Here is a 20,085-nt window from a genome sequence, read left to right as displayed (position 1 = left end):
TCTGCTTTGATCTTAACTATCTTGAGCAGTTTAGTATCATCTGCAGACTTTGCCACCTCGTTGTTTATCCCTTTCTCCAGATCATTTATGAATAGGTTGAATAGGATTGGTCCTGGGATTGGTCCTAGGACTGACCCTTGGGGAACACCACTAGTTACCCCTCTCCATTCTGAAAATTTACCATTTATTCCTACCCTTTGTTCCCTGTCTTTTAACCAGTTCTCAATCCATGAAAGGATCTTCCCTCTTATCCCATGACAACTTAATGTACGTAAGAGCTTTTGGTGAGGGACCTTGTCAAAGGCTTTCTGGAAATCTAAGTACACTATGTCCACTGGATCTCCCTTGTCCACATGTTTGTTGACACCCCCCTCCCCCGCAAAGAACTCTAATAGATTAGAAGACATGATCTCCCTTTACAGGAAACCATGTTGACTTTTGCCCAACAATTTATGTTCTTCTATGTGTCTGACAATTTTATTCTTCACTATTGTTTCAACTAATTTGCCCGGTACTAATGTTAGACTTACTGGTCTGTAATTGCCAGGATCACCTCTAGAGTCCTTAAATATTGGCATTAGATTAGCTATCTTCCAGTCATTGGGTACTGTAGCTGATTTAAAGGACAGGTTATAAACTATAGTTAATAGTTCTGCAATTTCACATTTGAGTTCTTTCAGAACTCTTGGGTGAATGCCATCTGGTCCCGGTGACTTGTTACTGTTAAATTTCTCAGTTAATTCCAAAACCTCCTCTAGTGTCACTTCAATCTGTGACAATTCCTCAGATTTGTCACTTACAAAAGACGGCTCAGGTTTGGGAATCTCCCTAAGATCCTCAGCTGTGAAGACTGAAGCAAAGAATTCATTTTGTTTCTCCGCCATGACTTGTCTTTAAGTGCTGCATTTGTATCTCGATTGTCCAGGGGCCCCACTGGTTTTTTAGCAGGCTTCCTGCTTCTGATGTACTTAAAAAAACATTTTGTTATTACCTTTTGAGTTTTTGGCTAGCTGTTCTTCAAACTCCTTTTTCGCTTTTCTTATTACATGTTTACATTTAATTTGGCAGTGTTTATGCTCCTTCCTATTTACCTCACTAGGATTTGACTTCCAGTTTTTAAAAGATGCCTTTTTATCTCTCACTGCTTCTTTTACATGGTTGTTAAGCTACGGTGGCTCTCTTTTAGTTCTTTTACTGGTTTCAGAGTAACAGCCGTGTTAGTCTGTATTCGCAAAAAGAAAAGGAGTACTTGTGGCACCTTAGAGACTAACCAATTTATTTGAGCATGAGCTTTTGTGAAGTGAGCTGTAGCTCACGAAAGCTCATGCTCAAATAAATTGGTTAGTCTCTAAGGTGCCACAAGTTCTTTTACTGTGTTTTTTAATTTGGGGTATACATTTAAGTTGAGCCTCTATTATGGTGTCTTTGAAAAATGTCTATGCAGTTTGCAGGGATTTCACTCTAGTTACTGTACCTTTTCATTTCTGTATAACTAACCTCCTCATTTTTGCATGGTTCCCCTTTCTGAAATTAAATGCAACAGTATTGGACTGTTGAGGTGTTCTTCCCACCACAGGAATGTTAAATGTTGTTATATTATGGTCACCATTTCCAAGCGGTCCTGTTATAGTTACCTCTTGGACCAGATCATGCGCTCCACTCAGGACTAGATCGAGAGTTGCGTCTCCCCTTGTGGAGCTGTATTGATGGTACATTCATCTGATAGCGCTATTCTTACTGGGAATACAAAATGTCCAGGCAGGCTCCCTGTGCAGAAGATGACAAGACCAATGAGTGATCTCTGAAAACATCAATGGTTTACCATTACTTCTGCCCTTGGAGAACACATGCAATAGATCTTCGCCACCAGCGAGAACAGTGTGTCACGACTTTTGCTCAAGAGCAATTATAGATCAGGAGTCCCTCACAGATTCATTCCTCCTGGTTGGTGCAAAGACCTTTTTATAGGCATTCCCTCCAAAGCCTCTCGGATCCAGACTCCTACAAAAGATCCAGAGAGGCAGTGCAGAAATTCTTCTGAATGCATCAGTGTAGTCCAGACAGCTCTCGTATGCTGGTTTTCTGGTACACTTTCCCCCAGGAGCCGCCATATAGCTTTCATCCAACACCAGACTGCTGTCTCAGATACTTGAGAGTATCCTCTACCCTGATCTAGAATTGCTATATTTGGCTACCTGGATGATAGACTCTTAACTAGTTCTGCCCTCTCTTGCTCTACAAGAATAAGAGATTCTTTTCCAGTCTAGGCACTTGCCCTTCCCAAGGGCTAGGGTCAGAGATGGAAGAGTTTCTCTACTTGGGCGACTATTACAGGGGTTGTTCCAGGGTCCTCCTGTGTTCCCTTATATGGATTACTTGCGATACCTCAAGGAGTTAATCCTGTTGCTAAAAGGCCATTTAGCTACAATTTTGGCATACCATCATCTTGTCCAGTGCGTTCTTCCACTCTACAGCCATGTATTTCTTCATGTATTTGATTTGGTACTCTCAGGCAAGGTCCCATTATTAACGGGGTTGGTGCCCACCCACATATGATACAGATGCTTCTGTGTATGTTTCGAGCAGATGCCCTTTGGGAAGATTTGCAGAGCAGCCACATGGATTTCAATTCACACCTTAATTAAGCACTATTCATTAAATCTGAAGTAAAACTTTTTCAAAAGCACCCAAGTTCCATTTCTAGAAGTGACTTAGGCTCCTATATATTAATAGTACTCCATCTTTGAACTTTGTAGTTAACTTATTTGCTTTGTTCTGGTGACTTTTGGAGGAAAATTTCAAGAGGGTTTGTCCCATACAGAATTAAAATCAAGCTGCTGCTGTCACGGAGAAGTTTCACTATTCATTCTGTTGCTCTCAGGATTCTTCTTTTACACATTTTTGTTTTCTTTCCACTCATCTCTGAATAGCCTCTCCGATTGCCACCTGCTATCCTTCAACATTATTTCTCTGTCCTTCGCTGCTTTTGTAACTACCTATCCATCAAGCTGTCTGATGCTTCTGTTGCATACTCGCCCCCTTGTGTCTTCCCTACCCTCTTTCTTCTGTCAGATCCATTATTTTTACATTTTGCTCTGTGCTTTCATCTACACTTGATTCTTGGTTTCTTCTCATGTCAGTTTGTGAAGTTGCAGGCTAAGAATTTTACGATAAAATGTACATATTGACTAGTTGCATGTAATAAAATAACTAAACAGAGCTAACTTCAGAACAAAAATGTGGAATATCTGTTTTGCTGCCAGTAGTTGTATGCTGTGTTTTGACTGTGCCCTGTGTGTTTTAATTTGATCAGCTGCAACTTGAAGATGATCAGGGTGTAAATTTGGGACTCGAGAGCAGTTTAACACTTCGTCGTCTTCTAGTCTGGACGTATGATCCTAAAATAAGACTCAAGACACTTGCAGCACTTGTTGATCACTGTCAAGGTCTGTTGTTTTGAAATGTATTTCTTTATTTTTTCAAGTTTTGTAACTTCAGGAGTGATTGTGCATGCCAAGCATGGATGCCAGTTATATTAATTATGTTTGAGATTAAACTAGTAGATTTCTGGTAGTGATGTGTCTACCAGGTAAAAATGTTCACCTTTCCTTCAGACAAGTCTGTAAGCAGTAGATCCATCAGACTGTCTTCAGCATTTTAAATAGTTATTTACATAACCGTAGTAATACTCTCATGCACTTTTGTAAATTTACTTAGTAAAAACACATTTAAATTATTATTTACTTTATTTCCTTTCCTGTTGTTGCTGGTTACCAGCATAAATGTTTATGCATAAATGGAAGCTTTCTTCTTATCAAAATAATGCAGATTCTTCAAACTGCCCATCTAACTAAAACTCACTGAAATCTCTTGTACAGGATACATGTGAAAAAAAAAATTAGGGTTAATGGTCACTTTTTCATATTCTTCATAAGTTTCTTACTCTGTGGAGCCTGAAGATTAATGTTCTGCTTTGGAGAATAACACTAAGAGCTACCCTCTTTCAAAATGGGTGCCATCTCCCATTGCTGTAGTGGGTCTGAGTGTTCCTCTGGCATGGAGGGTGTATAATCTGCACTGAGGAAAACTTGGCTTCACTCTCATTGGAAACAGTGGGAGGCTATGGTCATTTTGAAACCTTTTCTTAATGGAAGAATGCATATGGCCTCGGTACCACAGAGAACAGTGAGAAATGATAGTCATTTTGTAAGAGAGAGTTCATTGAGTTTCTCTGAAGAAAAAGATTTTATGTAGCAGTCTGTGCTGACAGACTTTCACTTACGTGACATAACAGTAAAGAGAGACCATTAATCCTAAGTGTTTTATTACTAAAGCTACTCAGATTGCAAGAGGAAGGGGGAAACTCTTCAGGGGAAGATAGGAAGGATTGGAGAGAGGGGAAGAACTGTGTGTGTGCATGCATGCACACAGAGGAATGTAGGGAGGTGCAAGAGGCAAGGATAATTTAGAGGACGAGAGAGGAAATTGAAATGTACCCTCAAGCTGGGTTTATAGTTGGTTTGCTTCACCAGAGCAGTATAAAGCAAAAACTAACTGGCAAGCTTGGTCTTGCTTGCTTCAGGGTGGCATAAAACAACCAGAGCTTATCAGTGGATGTGTCCAAATGTTAAAATTGAGATTACAGTTCGATATTTAATATTTAAATCTTCCTTCTATTTTTTTTTAATTGTCATAATTCTAAATGTATGTCTACATTGCACACTCCGTTTGGTGGTGTGTAGAGTACATACGCTACATGACCCCCTTTACCCCCAGCAGGGGTATAAATAGCAGTGCAGATGATGAGGCACTGCTTAGGTGAGTAGACTAAAAGACACACCTAAACCATGTGGTGTACCTGGGTATGTACCATAAATAGCTCTCTACTTGTGCAAGCTGCACTGCCCTCATCTAGACTGCTATTTTTAGCAGTGTAGTATCCCGCTGCCTCCCTACTGCCAGTCTCTTCCTGCAGCAGGGAGCTGCCAGAGCCTTTTACCACTGTGGGAAAAGGCTCTAGCCGGGGGGCAGCAGGGAAAGATTCCAGAAGCTCCCTGCTGCCAAGACTTTTCCTATGCCTCCACACTGCCAGAGGCTTCCACTGACACGTGAAGCCACACACCCCAGTGTGACTGCAGTCTGCTTTTCTCCACAGAATGTAGCTATATATACCCTAAGCACTGCTGCAAGTGGCATGCATTGTAGACATAGCCTAAATGTTTATATGCATTGGATTTAAAATTGCTGTATAACAAGGTCAGAGATGGACAGACATACAGCTAGTCATCAAGGCCTGAAAAAAGTTATTTTTGAAGTATAAAGTACATAATCAGAACCTGCTCTCTTTCCTTCGCCTGTCTCCTTAGGAAGAAAAGGTGGTGAACTAGCATCAGCTGTCCATGCCTACACTAAAACAGGAGATCCCTATATGAGATCCCTGGTACAACACATTCTTGGCCTAGTGTCCCATCCTGTCTTGAATTTCCTTTACCGTTGGATTTATGATGGGGAGCTGGAGGACACATACCATGAAGTAAGTTATGTGTAACTAGTAATGTTATCAGGTTTCAGAGTGGTAGCTGTGTTAGTCTGTATCAGCACTCCATACATCTGATGAAGTGGGTTTTTAGCCCACAAAAGCTTATACCCAAATAAATTTGTTAGTCTTTAAGGTGCTATAAAGACCTCCTCGTTGTTTTAGTAATGTTGAGACCTCTTTCTAGTTCTTATTTGAGTAAAAATCAATGAGACGTTTGAGTGAGAACTGCAGGATTGAACCCACTATGAGCATAAGAATAGTTCAGTTGCACATTAAAGTATGAAATTGTCTGTGTAATTTACTGTGTATGTAACTAAACTACATGTGGTAATGACCTGACAGATTTGGATAACTGATTCATCTAGTCCAGCATGCTGCCTCTACTCGTGGCAAAAAACTGGTGTTAGAGAGCCCAGATCCTCTCAACCTCTTTCTGGAAAGTGTACTCCTAACATTATGGTGTACAAAATTTGTTCTAGCCCTTGCAAGCAATCCATTTTGTGCCTGAAGTATGAGGTTTGACTATTTCTCTTGTTTTGTAGTTTATTTTTATTAATGTCTTATGTTTACAGTTCCTACTGTTATCCTAGGCATTAGTGCTAATAATTTCCATAGATTCCAAGGCCAGAAGGGACCACTGTGAGATCATCTAATCTGACCTCCTGTGTAACATGGGCCATAGAACTTCCCCAAAGTAATTCCTGAAGCATATCTTTTAGAAAAACACCCAGTCTTGATTTAAAACTTTTTAGTGATGGAGAATCCACCACAACCCTTGGTAAATTGTTCCAATGTTTAATTACACTCCCTGTCTCAAATTAATGCCTTATTTCCAGTCTGAATTTGTCTAGCTTCAGCTTCCAGCCATTGGATTGTGGAATACCTTTCTCTGCTAGATCGAAGAACCCATTATTAAATATTTGTTCCAGATGTAGATATTTAAAGTGTAATCAGGTCACCCCGACCTTTCTTTTTAAGCTAAATAGATTTAGCTCTTGGAGTTTTTCACTTTTTCAAATTCTGTAGAAAATGTTGAGAATGAAATACCTTTAAAAGTCCTACAAAATTTGCTTTGACCTTTGCAGTAATAGAGTCCTATAAAATGCATCCTTAATACATGAATAACTAGAACATCACCTTCATAGTACCTCCTTATTCTATCATTTAACAAAATTAATCATCAGAGTATTCAACTCTTACATAAGGCTTTTTATTCACAGATCTTGTTGGCACTTCACTGTTAACTGTACATGTTTACACTTACCTCAATCATCTTCAAGCTTGCTTTTCTCCTTGCCAGGCTACAACTCTGTTTATGTAATCTTATTTTGAATTTCAATGAGATTTAGAAGCCTAAATTCCATTTTTAAAAAACGCTTAGGTTACCGAGTTACGGAGCATATCCACTGCTAGGCTTCTCAGATCCTGGCTCCCGCTCACTGGGGTTCATTTACATCTGTGGGCAAGGCTGGTTTAAGGCCTAGGCAGAATAGGGATCTGCTTAGACCCCTGGCTCAGTCATGTCACAGCATCAGAATCGATTTCATTTAAAAATACCTTCATAAACATTCATAGCTACAAAGAAAAGCTTGAAAATGTGACTTGATTGTAACTGATGCAACAATGTCTGCTAAAATCGTGCAGAAGAGGAGGAGGAACAGCAGCAACTACTAGCTATAGGGAGAAAGCTATCTGGCTTGTGCAGAGGAGGCCACTTTGGTTATGTGGGGACAAGGCTTGGATATCTTCCTGACCTCTGACTGACTGACTCCCCCTTGGTGAGTTTCTCATTCCCCTGGCCTCAGCTCCTCACATCTAGCGTTCTAGCTCTACAGGTCAGGTTTATTCAGAGGAAGAAACTGATAGTACTCTTCCAAGTGCCATCCACTTGTGGCACCAAGTTGAGTTGCTACTCAGTAGATTGTGAAGTACTTCATGATATGACTGTCACTCTTCTTTCTTACATGTTTTGATCGGCACTGAGAACAATTTTGACATTTAAATTTTCCTCAGTGGGCACCCCATTGAGATAAATGTTAGTTCACACTTCCCAGAACTATTTCAGGCTTTCTGCAGGCTCGCACAGGCATCTTTGCATCAACTGCACTTGGTTGAGAACAAGATGGAAACCTCAGCATTCTAGATCACCAACCCAGCAGAAGCCTGCCCAATTTGAATATAGAATGTGGCACTTACCGCATTTTGGACTACACTTTAAATAGTAAGCCAGGAATTCTCAAAAACTCTTTGATAGTGTAAACCACATCTTAATGGAGACCAAGGACTTGAATGTGTCTACATAGGAGTAGGAAATGTCCCTTATGGGAATGTCCCTTCCCCTTTGTGATCACATTGCTTGCCTAATTGGAATTTAGCATGCCTGCCTACCAGACAAAGTGACATTAGGAAATAATTTTTATAAGTTCCTATTTGTTTTTAATGAGATTTAGCAGTTGGCTATAAGTAGGAGAACCAGTACTATGTGGCCAGTCAGCTCTCCATGAATCACAGTTTGGAAACTTCTGTTAGGTACTTTCCAAACTCCTATGTAGACACATTCAGGTTTCATGAGTATGTGGTGTATTCCTGTCGCATCATCTTTTCTGGATACTATCAATCTACTAATCAACCAACTAAGTTTAATGAAGAACAGGAACTGACAAAACAGCAGCTAATTTACCAAATACTAGGATCTTAATGAAAGTGCCCCAGCCAGCTCAGCAGCAGATCCTGTTGTTTTTTTTTAATTAATTTAGCTATTGCTGTGTTGTCAGTACCTTCAGAATCTGAGTAAACAAGAAAATACATAAAACAGTATGTTGTGTGTTAATTAAGGTTAGTCTGTACATAACACTTAACACCAATCCCAAAGAACAAGAAATTGTAAGTTAAGGCATCTAATTATGCATGCCCTCTACACACCTCACTACAGACAATGCATCACAACCATAACTCTCCCCTCATGGGGATGAAAGTGTTAGTTCGTTCTTCAGACTGCATCATTACAAACAGACCAGATTTCCCTCAGCCCACTATCCTATCTGTACATCTCTCACTCATGTTTGAGGTAGAGGGTATTGGAAGGCAGGAGGGGCTTGGAAGAGCCTGCCAGTCTGCAGTCTGGGCTGTTGCTCTTTGTTATATTATTGTGGGTAGCTGCCTGATCCTGACTTTCCAGTTAAACTCCTTTGATAGATCTACAAGTCCTTGTTTAAAGAACTTAGGTGGGAAGAGAGTGCCCAGAAAGGGAGCTACCTCCTCCCAAACTCCTGGCTTCTCATTGGCCTCATCCTTTGCAAGTAGGGACTGGTTAGGCAGAATGGCCCACATGAAAGAGATCATACCTGAGACAGATCCAGTGTATGCCCTCCCAGATGGAGGCTTCTCCAGATCAAGCCAGGGTCTTTTCCATAGAAGATATCAGATCTCTGTGAAGAGACTATTCAAGTCAAATAAAAGGCCTTTCTCTCAAAAAGACTCTCTGGGCAAAGGGAACAGCTGGCAATATGCTGGGGTTTTTTCTACCACCTGTCAGAGATTCTGTGAGACCAGAGATGTGATCCTTTTTGTGCATATCGCAGACTCTTCCCATAGAGGGCATAGCTTCCTTGAAAGATCCTTCTGACGAGAAGCTCAGGAGAAATAATGAGCTAGTTTTGGTGGATTCAGCTATGGCTCTTTTTGTGTGCCAAAATGCTGCTGTCCACCAAAAAACACTGCCTACACAGCATAAAAGTACCAAAATGCTTATACAAAAGTACAGTTTGACTTCTATGTAATATGTGCATGAACTATTCAAGGAAACAACAAAACAAAAGAAATCCACTCCCCAAAAAAGCCCAAAGGCGGCAACACCTACTTGACATGGGACTATAAATAGACATGTATATGTAATATGCCTCCCCTTAGAAATGAAATACAAGAGGGGGTGTATGTGTATGAAACGTAAATACCAGGTAAATTCCTTTTATATCTAATGCTTCTGTCAACCTGCAGTTTTTTGTAGCTTCAGATCCTACAGTTAAAGCTGACCGGTTGTGGCATGACAAGTACACTTTGAGAAAATCAATGATCCCTTCGTTCATTACAATGGATCAATCAAAAAAGGTATGGGAAAAAGGATTATTTGTTTGATGTCATTGACCCTTTGCTGCTGTTTATGGCTGGAATAACATTAAGAACATGTAGCATAAATTTAGCCAAATGTTCTGAACCTGCCATGTTGTCTGAAAAAGGTGTGTGGATAACCTGGATTGTTACTTTGAGATGGAGGAAGAAACTTTGTTTTGTGTAATTGAATTACTTTGAAAAAAAAGGACTTTTAAAAACAAGTTGTGCTTGATATATTTGACTACATCCACGGGTTCGTCTATTTTTCAGGGGTTGGGAGTGAGGCAGCAACAATTAACTTACAGACAACCTCTCATTTTTATTATTTATATAAAAATAATTTCTAAAATGTTATTCTCTTGTGTTTAGGTCCTTCTAATAGGAAAATCCATAAACTTCTTACATCAGGTTTGTCATGACCAAACTCCATCTACAAAGATGATAGCTGTGGCAAAGTCTGCAGAATCACCAAAAGATGGTATGATATCAAAACTGATAGCTTAATTGTACCTTTGAACTTCAGACCTGTTGTAATTAGTCTTACACAGTATGTGACTTTAAACTATGGAGTAACTTTTTGGTTTTGGGAAGACCAGGAAGGGGAATTAAAAAATAATAATAAATAAATAAATTCCTGTATATTCCTTAAAACCTGTATCTTAAGTCATTCTACAAAAGATGTCTCAGGAAGATGTAAATATGTAATTTCCCTCTTTAGTTCTGTAGTTGTGTATATAATGAGAAGTGCAGGCAAAAATCAAACCATTTCCATCTTTTGACAAATTTTTTGTTGTAGAGTTCTAATCATTCAAGTTTATTATAAAAATCCTCATGATAATTAGTGACCTTTTGTCAGATTAATTTCGCAAGATTTTGTAATAATTCTGAGAGCTGTTAAATTCTATGATATCTGAAATTATTCTCACGGTTATAATTAAAAGAATGAACGGTACAGACATGAGGGATAAAAACCTTTCTGTGATAAGAAACTCGGACACATGGTGAAAGGCAACAAGAGCCAAGTGGCATAGAACATATATGTGGCCTACAAAAGAGTCGTCATCTTCCATCAGATCTGATTTTAACAATACATAATAGTCAGTGTTTGAGCACTCTAACATAAGAGAGACAAGTGGATGAGGTAATATTTTTTATTGGGCCAACCTCAGTTGGTGAGAGAGATAAGCTTTTGAACTTATGCAGAGCTCTTCTTCAGGTCTGGGAAACGAGTACAACCTGAAGAAGAGCTCTGTGGAAGCTTGTCTCTTTTTGGACCAACTTTTGTTGGTGAGAGAGATTACCTCACCCACTTTGTCTGTCTAATAATCTGGGCCAACATGGCAACAACAACACTACACTCTAACCTAAGTAATTTGAAAATATTTTATAAGATAACTTTTTAAGAGAATTAATGTGATTTATTAAAATGGCACTCTTATGAGAGAGAACATAGTAAATTCTTGTTCTCATTTATGATGACATATCCCCTACAATGATTGGAAGAGTGTCCTGTTGTTGAATACTTGTGAAAGTCCAACCAGATTCATAATTAAAAATATTTTTTACTCTAAATGTTATGTTTGTTTATTAAAAACTAAACAAAGGTGAATAACATGCAATACCTACGGTCCTACCACATCCCCTGCCAATCAGTCATTGTGTGAAGAAGTACTTTCCTTTGTTTTAAAACTGCTGCTTATTAATTTCATTGAGTGAGCCCTCGTTCTTTTGTTATGGGAAGGAGTAAATAACATTTTCTTACTCACTTTCTCCACACCAGTCAAGATTTTATAGACCTCTATCATATCTGGAAGCTGTTCCATACCCGTAATCATTATTTTTTTTGCACTTTTCCAGTTCTAATATATCTTTTTTAAGATGGGGCAACCAGATTTGCACGCAGTATTCAAGATGTGGGCATACCATTGGTTCATATAAAGGCATTATGATATTTTCTGTCTTATCTATCCCTTTCCTAATGGTTCCTAACATTCTGTTAGGTTTTTTGACTGCTGCCACGTATCGAGCGGATGTTTTCAGAGAACTATCCACAATGACTCCAAAATTTCTTTCTTGAGCGGAAACAGTTAATTTAGGTCCCATCACTTTGTGTATAGTTTGGATTTTGTTTTCTAATGTGCATTACTTTGCATTTATCAACATTCATAAATGTTCCTTTCAAAAAATTAAACCGTGATGTTTCTATGGTTGTTAAATAGACTCCCAATACTATGTTGTGCATACTTGATCAAAGTATGCATTTTGAATATCATATTAATAAAATGATTTTTTGTGGGTATATGAACCCTATGCACTTTTTCCGTCCCCTCCTAACTCTTTTTCATGTAATCTAAATTCTGTGGGTGTAAAAGCTTTATCCTCTGAAGTTCCTGACATCTGGTAAAATCTCCTTTCTACCATACCTGTTCTCAAATTTCATCCAATTTGCCTTTCTTCTCTTGACTACTTCTGAACTGAATTTAAAAAACAAAACAACTTTTGATTCTTCTGCAGGAGACTCTTTCCCTGCAGTTTCATTCTGCAGTTCCCTCACTGTAGGAGCTCGACCTCTTCCTTATGCTCCCTCCTGCTTCCTGCTGCTTTTTATATTTGAATAATCTTATTCAACTCTGGTGGGACTCATTTTGTAATCTGAGCTAGTTTAGCCCCAGGTTCTCCAGCACATGAGCAAGCCACCCTTTTACATGGGGGAATTAATTTTTGAGTTTCAATGAACAAAGGAAACAAACTTGAAAAAAAGTCTCTAATCTTTCAATTGCAGTAATTTTAGATGTTACAAATGACACTAGTTAAAATGTTTTCAGACAGCAGTAGGTTTTTTGTTTTTGTTTTTTAAATTGACTCCACTCTAGTCCTACTCTATTATGATCTTGGCAAGATTGGGGACTATAACCTCAATACACAGTTTGTTTTGGTTTGGTTTGTTTGTTTCTGTAGTGACAGTTATGCTAGATGTTGTACAAACATAGAACAAAAAGACAGCCCCTGCCCCTACCAGTTTACAATTTAAGTATAAATGATATGGTAAAATAAAATTATACAAATTAACATAGCAATGGTTATCTTGCCCATCCACACAAGAATAGAAAATTCTGTCAGTGGTGAAACTGCATTTCTAACTCATCCTGCCCTGCCTGTGCATATGTTCTTATTTGCTTAATCTGCCACTGTTGTGAAATTTCCCTTTATATAATTAATTATAATAGGGCAAATTAAAGAGAGTTCCAGTCTTAATTCTTTATTCTTTTGCTTTTGTCATTTTAAATCAAATCCTTAACTTTACCTGAATATATGCCTTATTGCTTTAATTAGCTTTGGATTTTTTTTACAATAGCATTAAAAACAAATCTTATGGAAATGTATGAGAGAATGCGACAGCTGTTAGTATATTAAAAATATGTATTCAGCCAGTTTAAAAATATACACAACTTACCCATGCACAACAACGTTAAAAATTGTTATAGTCCTAGGTGTATTTAGATGGATTGTAAAAATTGATGTATACTTTAGGTGTATGTATAGGTGTAAATCTTTATTTAAGAAGTCTTAAACTTATGAAATATTTTGCTGGTGAATCCTAAATGGTACATTTGGAAATACAGGGTTAACTTTTGTAAAACATTGCAACCTAGATGCATGTGTGAAGGCAAATATTGAAGTAATGTGGTGAATTTGCACAAAATTTTGTACGTCGTTTCCCATTTAGATAGTTCAGTCCATGTTGGTACACAATCAGTACTGTTTTACCATTGTAATTTTCACAGGAAAATTGCATGGCTAGAATTCATTACGCCTAAGCAAATTTTAAATGAGTAAAAACTGACACATTTTGATATTAGTTTGACAAACACAGTCTAAATTCACCAGTTTTTTTAGAAGTTTGGCTTAAAGGGAAGTCAACTGGTTAAGTTTTTAGCAAATTATTTTATTCAAACATAAAATTGCTGTCTTTAAACTAACACTGAGTTCTGACAGTGAGTGGGTGTAACCCAGGTAGCTTAAATGCAGTGGAAATATAGTGATTTGTAGAATACTGTCATTATAATGACTAGAAATAAGTTTATTTACAACAGAAATTTTAAAAAACAGTAGCTGTAACTGAAGACAAATTGTCAGACATAAGCTATGTTATTAGTTCCCTTTTTAATTTATAAATCCACCACTAGAATCACATAGTTCCTAATGTGGTGCTGAATTTACTAATCTTTCTTTGTAAAAGAGGTTTCCTGCATTCTCTATCTAATTACTTCCAGATGATACCAGATGTGATTGGAAAGAGAGCTTGTCAGTCTCATTTAACTTTTGATATTTTTGATGAACAATTATAGAATGACTTTACTGTTGTAATATAAATTAATTGTAAGCTTTCTTGATGGTATACTTAGACTTCTGTATGTTTACTTATTATATGACGTGAAAGTGAAGCTTGCTGCCTAGAGCATAAAGTTGTAATTCTCTGTTTGGTCATTACTTTGACCTGCTTACTATCAGTGCTGATAACAAAAAAAAAAACCCCACAACAAAACAAAAAACACCCAAACAGAACTTGGTTTCATGGAGGTAGAGAACTATATCACTGTAGGGTTTCAAATTCCAGTATGTTTAAACTTAAAGGTTTTGCAAATGCCATTGTTTGTTTTTGGCTTCAAGAATCTACTACTTTGAAGAGTAGCCAGTTTGTCATAATACTACTTAATTACTTAAGTGGTACCTGTTTCCTAGTGGAATGGAGAAGAGAGAGTGAGGTTATGACTGACTTGTGTGTGACAAAGTTGGGGTTAAAAGTGTTGAGTTCCTGGCTCCCATGTTCAGTCTGGGAAATTACATTACATCTTGTGATGCAATGGTAGTGCAATGAGTGAAATAAGCTCAATGCCATACTAGAGTTGCAATTTCCAAACAGGTGACAGTAATCATTGGATGTTTAAACTTGTATCCATGGGAAGAGATATTTATAGGAAGTGTAGAGAAGGTTATTCAGGTTGCCTGTCTGATAATGCTAGAACGAGAGCTCAATGTATGAAATTGAGAAAGAAATCAAATGTAAAACTGATAAAAGGAAGCTGTTCTTATACAATGCACATATGTATTTGTTCATTGTTCACGTCACACTCCCTATTAGTACCTGGCCCATGCTGGGGAAGCTAATGATCTAATCAGCGAACCAAATTCAGTGATGAATCCTCGTCACATGCCACCTGAGGCATGTTGCACATATGCTAAGAAGAAATCCTTTTGCAATAACCCCCACTTAGCTGCCTTACACCCAGAACAGAAATGGCACTCTATGCAGCTGTTGATCAAAGAGAAGTATTATGCAAGGTCTGAGCTTAGGTCATGTGATTAGACGTTCTAGCTCCTTTCTGGCTGATTTGTCTGCTATTTTGTCTTGCCTTCCACTTGGGCTCAAAACACCCTGTAGAAGGAAGTGGCTCCTCAGGGACTGAGCTTTGGAATGCATGGACTTTGGGGTGGACCTGGCATAACATTGTTTTTCTCTCCTCTCCCTTCCTTAAATATTTTTCTTCCTACTTTTCAACATGAACTTATGGCAAAGTTAACAACTGAGGCATGCAGCAGTTCAAATGGGTGACAGTACTAAGTGGTCCAGCACAGACAACTCCTGTAAGCCTCAGTTCACATTTTGAAGATAATGGTGGACTGGCTGGAGGTCATGGTTGATGAGAGACCATTAGAATTGAGCAGGCCTCCCTGGTGACATGTCGCCTCCAACCATTTGCCATAATACAATTGTATCTGTTGATAGTCCCAACCTCCTCCAGTTATTTTATACCTACCTGGACTGGTCAGTCTTGGGCATCCTAGGAATATGGGTATTGCCATGTAAGATAACTTGTCTAGTATTCTTTATCCAACAGTAACTATAACCTGGTGCTTCAGAGGAAGTTGTGAGAACCCCTATAATGAACAGGCATTGTGCCCTAATGCATGATGGTTTAACACTTACGAATTCTTATAGTAGCTAGTGTTACTGCAGATACCACTGTTATGGCTAGAGCTGGCACCATCGCTGGTAATTAAGGTTTTCTGCCACTTTCCCTTATCAGAACCTGGTTTTGGTTGCTTTTAACTTTCCCAAACTGTTCTGGCATGAACACTCTGTGCCAGGAGTGTACCTCAGGTTGAATTTTTAGGAAATTTTCAGCCAAACCAGTTCACCAATTTCCAAGAATGAAGCTAGGGAAAAGCAACTTTTTCTGTGAGAAATTAGTGCCCCTATGATATGGAGTAGGGTTTTGAAATTTAACATGGGGAAGCTTTTTTTGTCTTAGGGATGTGCCTTTTGCTATTCCTGTGAAAATCTCCAAAATTTGGCTGAATTACAGGCTTTGAAAAATCCGTTTTCACATGCGCAGTAGAATTTGGAAGCTAAAATCTCTGAAGACTCTGCTTACTGACCATACTCCATTGCCTCACAGCTTCTAATGCTGACCAGATTCCGCGTACACTACCCCACAGAGCGACTGAGCATGTTCCAACATAGGGCCACAGGGATGAAGCCAGACTTTCGCTATAACTGTAGCTGAGCTCCTAGCTGCCCTGGAACAAAGTGGGTCATGGCATCAAAAATGAGAGCTAGGATCCTGTGTCTCTCCTGTGCTTTCATACAGCCTGGAGAAATAATCTGCCTGACTCAAATGCAGAGAGGTTGAGAGCCAGACCAGGTGGAGGAGGGAAAGGAGTAGATTGATGAGGACTCTGGTGAAACTGGGGCCTGGGTGAGGGTAGAGAAACTGAGGGTGGGAGCTGTGGGGGCGTGGGGATAACTAGGAAGAAAGACTAGGACTGATTGGACAAACAGGCTGAGGCTGGGACCACTGGTGGGGTGATGGGGATTTACAGAGGTGGGGGGAAGAGACACCGATCAGTCAAGGAACCAGGTTGTCGGGGGTTAACTGCAACTGGCTGGTCAAGGAGACTGAATGAGGGGAGGGACTGAAATTGGATGACAAACTGGAGTGGCGGAGGGAACTGTGACTGGCTGGTCAAGGAGCCGGGCACTGGGTTGAGGAACCAGGCACTGGGTTGAGGAGCCGGGGACTGGGGAAGACATAGTATCAGGACCGGTTGTGGGGACCAGGGCAGAAGGGGTCAAGCTTGTAAAGGAACTGACAGAACAGTCTGTGACTGCTAGAGAACACTTCCTTCAGAGCTTGGAATGGAACCCAAGGTTTCTGAGTCTTTCTGTTTCTCTGCTGTCAGCAAATATCTGTGAAACCTTCTGGCAAAAGTGTCTCTCTCATCCCTGTTCGATGCTTGACCACACAGAGGACAACGACCAACTGTTGCTGTCAATTACTTTGTCAAGTGGCAGAGGTCTGTATGGTGGATCCAAAGGTTCCAACCTTGATAATGACCCATGTGGGTGTCAGTGTTATGCCACAGGGTGAAATGTCTGTGTTCAATTTGCAACTTTAATATTCTTTAAGGGTTTTTTTAATGTGTATGTGTCGCAGGGCAACAACTCACCACTGCGGCGCCTCCTGCTGGTTGTCCAGGGAATTAGCCCTTTTCAGCCAGGAGTGCCCTCTGCTGTTTGGTGTCTCACCTGCCGCTGGCCCCGTGCCCCTCCTGGACCTGTGGTGTGGCCACCAGGACAGTGGCAGTTCCCCATGCAATGGCCTTTCTGGAATCCCTGGGCATTTCCAGCGCAGGCGGGTTCCCATTCTAAAAGGTCATATTTGGTGGCTTCAGAGCCCAGACTGCTTCCACCACCAGAACACGATCCAGGCTCTGGTACCGTGTACCAAGAGACAGTATCACAGGACCTAGCCAGTGCTGAGGGTGAAGAGCAGGGCTCGGTGCTGGTTCAGGTGTCTTCCTCCTGTTCCCCAGATGAGGCGGTCATGGGAACTGATATTGTGCCCCTGCAGGAGGATTATAGGGTGCACCAAAGCTAAGGAGGGTAGCTCAGAACCTGGGTATCCAGGTGGAGGAAATTAGAAAGTCTTCCCACTCCCTTGTGAACGTCTTGGCAGCAATTGATCCTGCAAGGGTGACGTTGCGCCCGCCCCCGCCAAATGGTGCTATCACAGACCCCATCAGGGCAACTGCAAAAGAGACAAAGAAAATACTTTGTCCCGGTGACAGGGTTCAAGTTCCTGTATACACCCTTACCACCAGGCTCTTTGGTGGTGGCAGCAGCCAACAAGCGGGAAAGGCAAGGCCAACAGGGACTGACACCTAAGGCCAAAGATGAAAAAAAGTTGGACCTTTTTGGGAGGAAGGTCTTTTTGGTGGGGGTTTCCAGCTAAGGATCACTAGTCACCAGGCACTCCTGAGCAGGTACAATTTCAACTACTGGGACTCTATGCAAAAATTTAAGGAGTTGCTACCTCAGGAGTCAAGACGAGAGTTTGTGGCACTCATAGAGGAAGGCTAGTCCGTGGCAAAGGCGTCACTACTGGCTGCCCTGGATGTGCTGGACTCTGCAGCCCGATCCATGGCTTCAGCTGTGGCTTTGTGGAGAAGCTCGTGGCTTCAATCCTCAATCTTGCCACACAAGGTCCAACAAACTTTGTGGGACCTCCCCTTTGAGGGTATGTCATTCTTTTCTGAGAAGACAGACTCCAAACTTCACAGTTTAAAGGACTCAAGGGCCACACGTAAGTCCTTGGGCCTTCATACTCCAGCCCCTGTGAGAAAGCACCACAGGACACAGCTGACTGCTCGCTCCCCCCGCCTTCCTCCCCTTCCTCGCTCCACCCCCTTCTTTCCCCCCTTTACAGGATTATAGTGGGAGGAGGATCAGGGACTAGAGAAGGAGATATCTGCCACAGTCTTCACCTGCACTGGGGTCAAAGCAGGCATTTTGATGGAACTTTTGAGGATGATGTGCCAAGACAGTTCATGGATCCAAATTCCCCCATTTTTGTGGACCTGTTATCCCACTTCTGTTGAGCGTTGGCCTGTATCACCTTGGATCGATGGGTCTGTGCATGGTAGCACTGGGATACACTCTTCAGTTTTGTTGTTCCCCTTCTTCCCACCTTCCATCCCTGTCCCTCTTCAGGGATCCTTCTCAAGAGCAGCTTCTAGCCCAAGAGGTGCGCTCATTCATAAGGGAGGGAGCAGTGGAGAATGTTCTGCCAGAGCTAAAGGGCTGGGGGTTCTACTCCTGGTATTTCCTAATCCCAAAAGCCAATGATGGTCTCAGATTCTGGACCTGCAAAACCTCAACAAAAATATTCTCCCTATTCCAGTAGCCCCATTCCAATCCCCCCCCACCTTTTTTTGAAGTTTAAAATAAACTAAAAAAATGTTAAGTATTTGTGACTAACAAATAGAGACTAACAAATTTATTTGAGGATAAGCTATCGTAAGGTACAGTTCACTTCATCGGATGCATGCAGTAGAAAATACAGTGGGGAGATTTTATATACACAGAGAACATAAAACAATGGGTTTTACCATACACACTGTAAGGAGAGTGATCAGGTAAGGTGAGGTCTTATCAGCAGGAGAGAAAAACAAAAAACCTTTTGTAGTGATAATCAAGGTGGGCCATTTCCAGCAGTTGACAGGAACATGTGAGGAACAGTAGGGGGGAAAATAAACATGGGGAAATAGTTTTACTTTGTGTAATGACACATTCGCTCCCAGTCTTTATTCAAGCCTAATTTAATGGTGTCCAGTTTGCAAAATGGAATTAATTCAGCAGTCTCTCGTTGGAGTTTGTTTTTGAAGTTTTTTTTATTGAAGATTTCCAACTTTTAGGTCTGTAATCAAGTGACCACAGAGATAGAAGTGTTCTCCAACTGGTTTTTGAATGTTATAATTCCTGACATCTGATTTGTGTCCATTTATTCTTTTACGTAGAGACTGTCCGGTTTGGCCAATGTATATGGCAGAGGGGCATTGCTGGCACACAATGGCATATATCACATTGGTAGATGTGCAGATGAACGAGCCTCTGATAGTGTGACTGATGTGATTAGGCCCTATGATGGTGTCCCCTGAATAGATATGTGGACACAGTTGGCAACGGGCTTTGTTGCAAGGATAGGTTCCTGGGTTAGTGTTTTTGTTGTGTGGTGTGGTTGCTGGTGAGTATTTGCTTCAGGTTGGGGGACTGTCTGTAAGCAAGGACTGGCCTGTCTCCCAAGATCTGAGAGAGTGATGGGTCGTCCTTCAGGATAGGTTGTAGATCCTTGATGATGGAGAGGTTTTAGTTGTGGGCTGAAGGTGATGGCTAGTGGCGTTCTGTTGTTTTCTTTGTTGGGCCTGTCCTGTAGTAGGTAACGCCTGTGTACTCTTCTGGCTCTGTTAATCTTTTTCTTCACTTCCGCAGGTGGGTATTTTAGTTTTAAGAACGCTTGATAGAGATCTTGTAGGTGTTTGTCTCTGTCTGAGGGGTTGGAGCAAATGCGGTTGTATCGTAGAGGTTGGCTGTA

The 20,085-nt window shown here is 40.5% G+C and overlaps 1 protein-coding gene across 1 annotated transcript in view; it reads left to right on the top strand.

Annotated features, from left to right (window-relative positions):
- Positions 1-20,085, top strand: part of TUBGCP3 (tubulin gamma complex component 3) — a 122,250-nt gene that overhangs the window by 61,248 nt on the left and 40,917 nt on the right. The window contains exons 10-13 of the mRNA XM_048855426.2: positions 3,314-3,446; positions 5,367-5,533; positions 9,536-9,646; positions 10,019-10,127. Of these exons, the coding sequence (XP_048711383.1) occupies positions 3,314-3,446; positions 5,367-5,533; positions 9,536-9,646; positions 10,019-10,127 (520 nt within the window). The remainder of the gene's footprint in view (positions 1-3,313; positions 3,447-5,366; positions 5,534-9,535; positions 9,647-10,018; positions 10,128-20,085) is intronic.

This window comes from Caretta caretta, chromosome 1, assembly GCF_965140235.1.
Source record: "Caretta caretta isolate rCarCar2 chromosome 1, rCarCar1.hap1, whole genome shotgun sequence".
NCBI lineage: Eukaryota > Metazoa > Chordata > Testudines > Cheloniidae > Caretta > Caretta caretta.
This window is presented reverse-complemented; position numbering and strand designations above follow the sequence as displayed.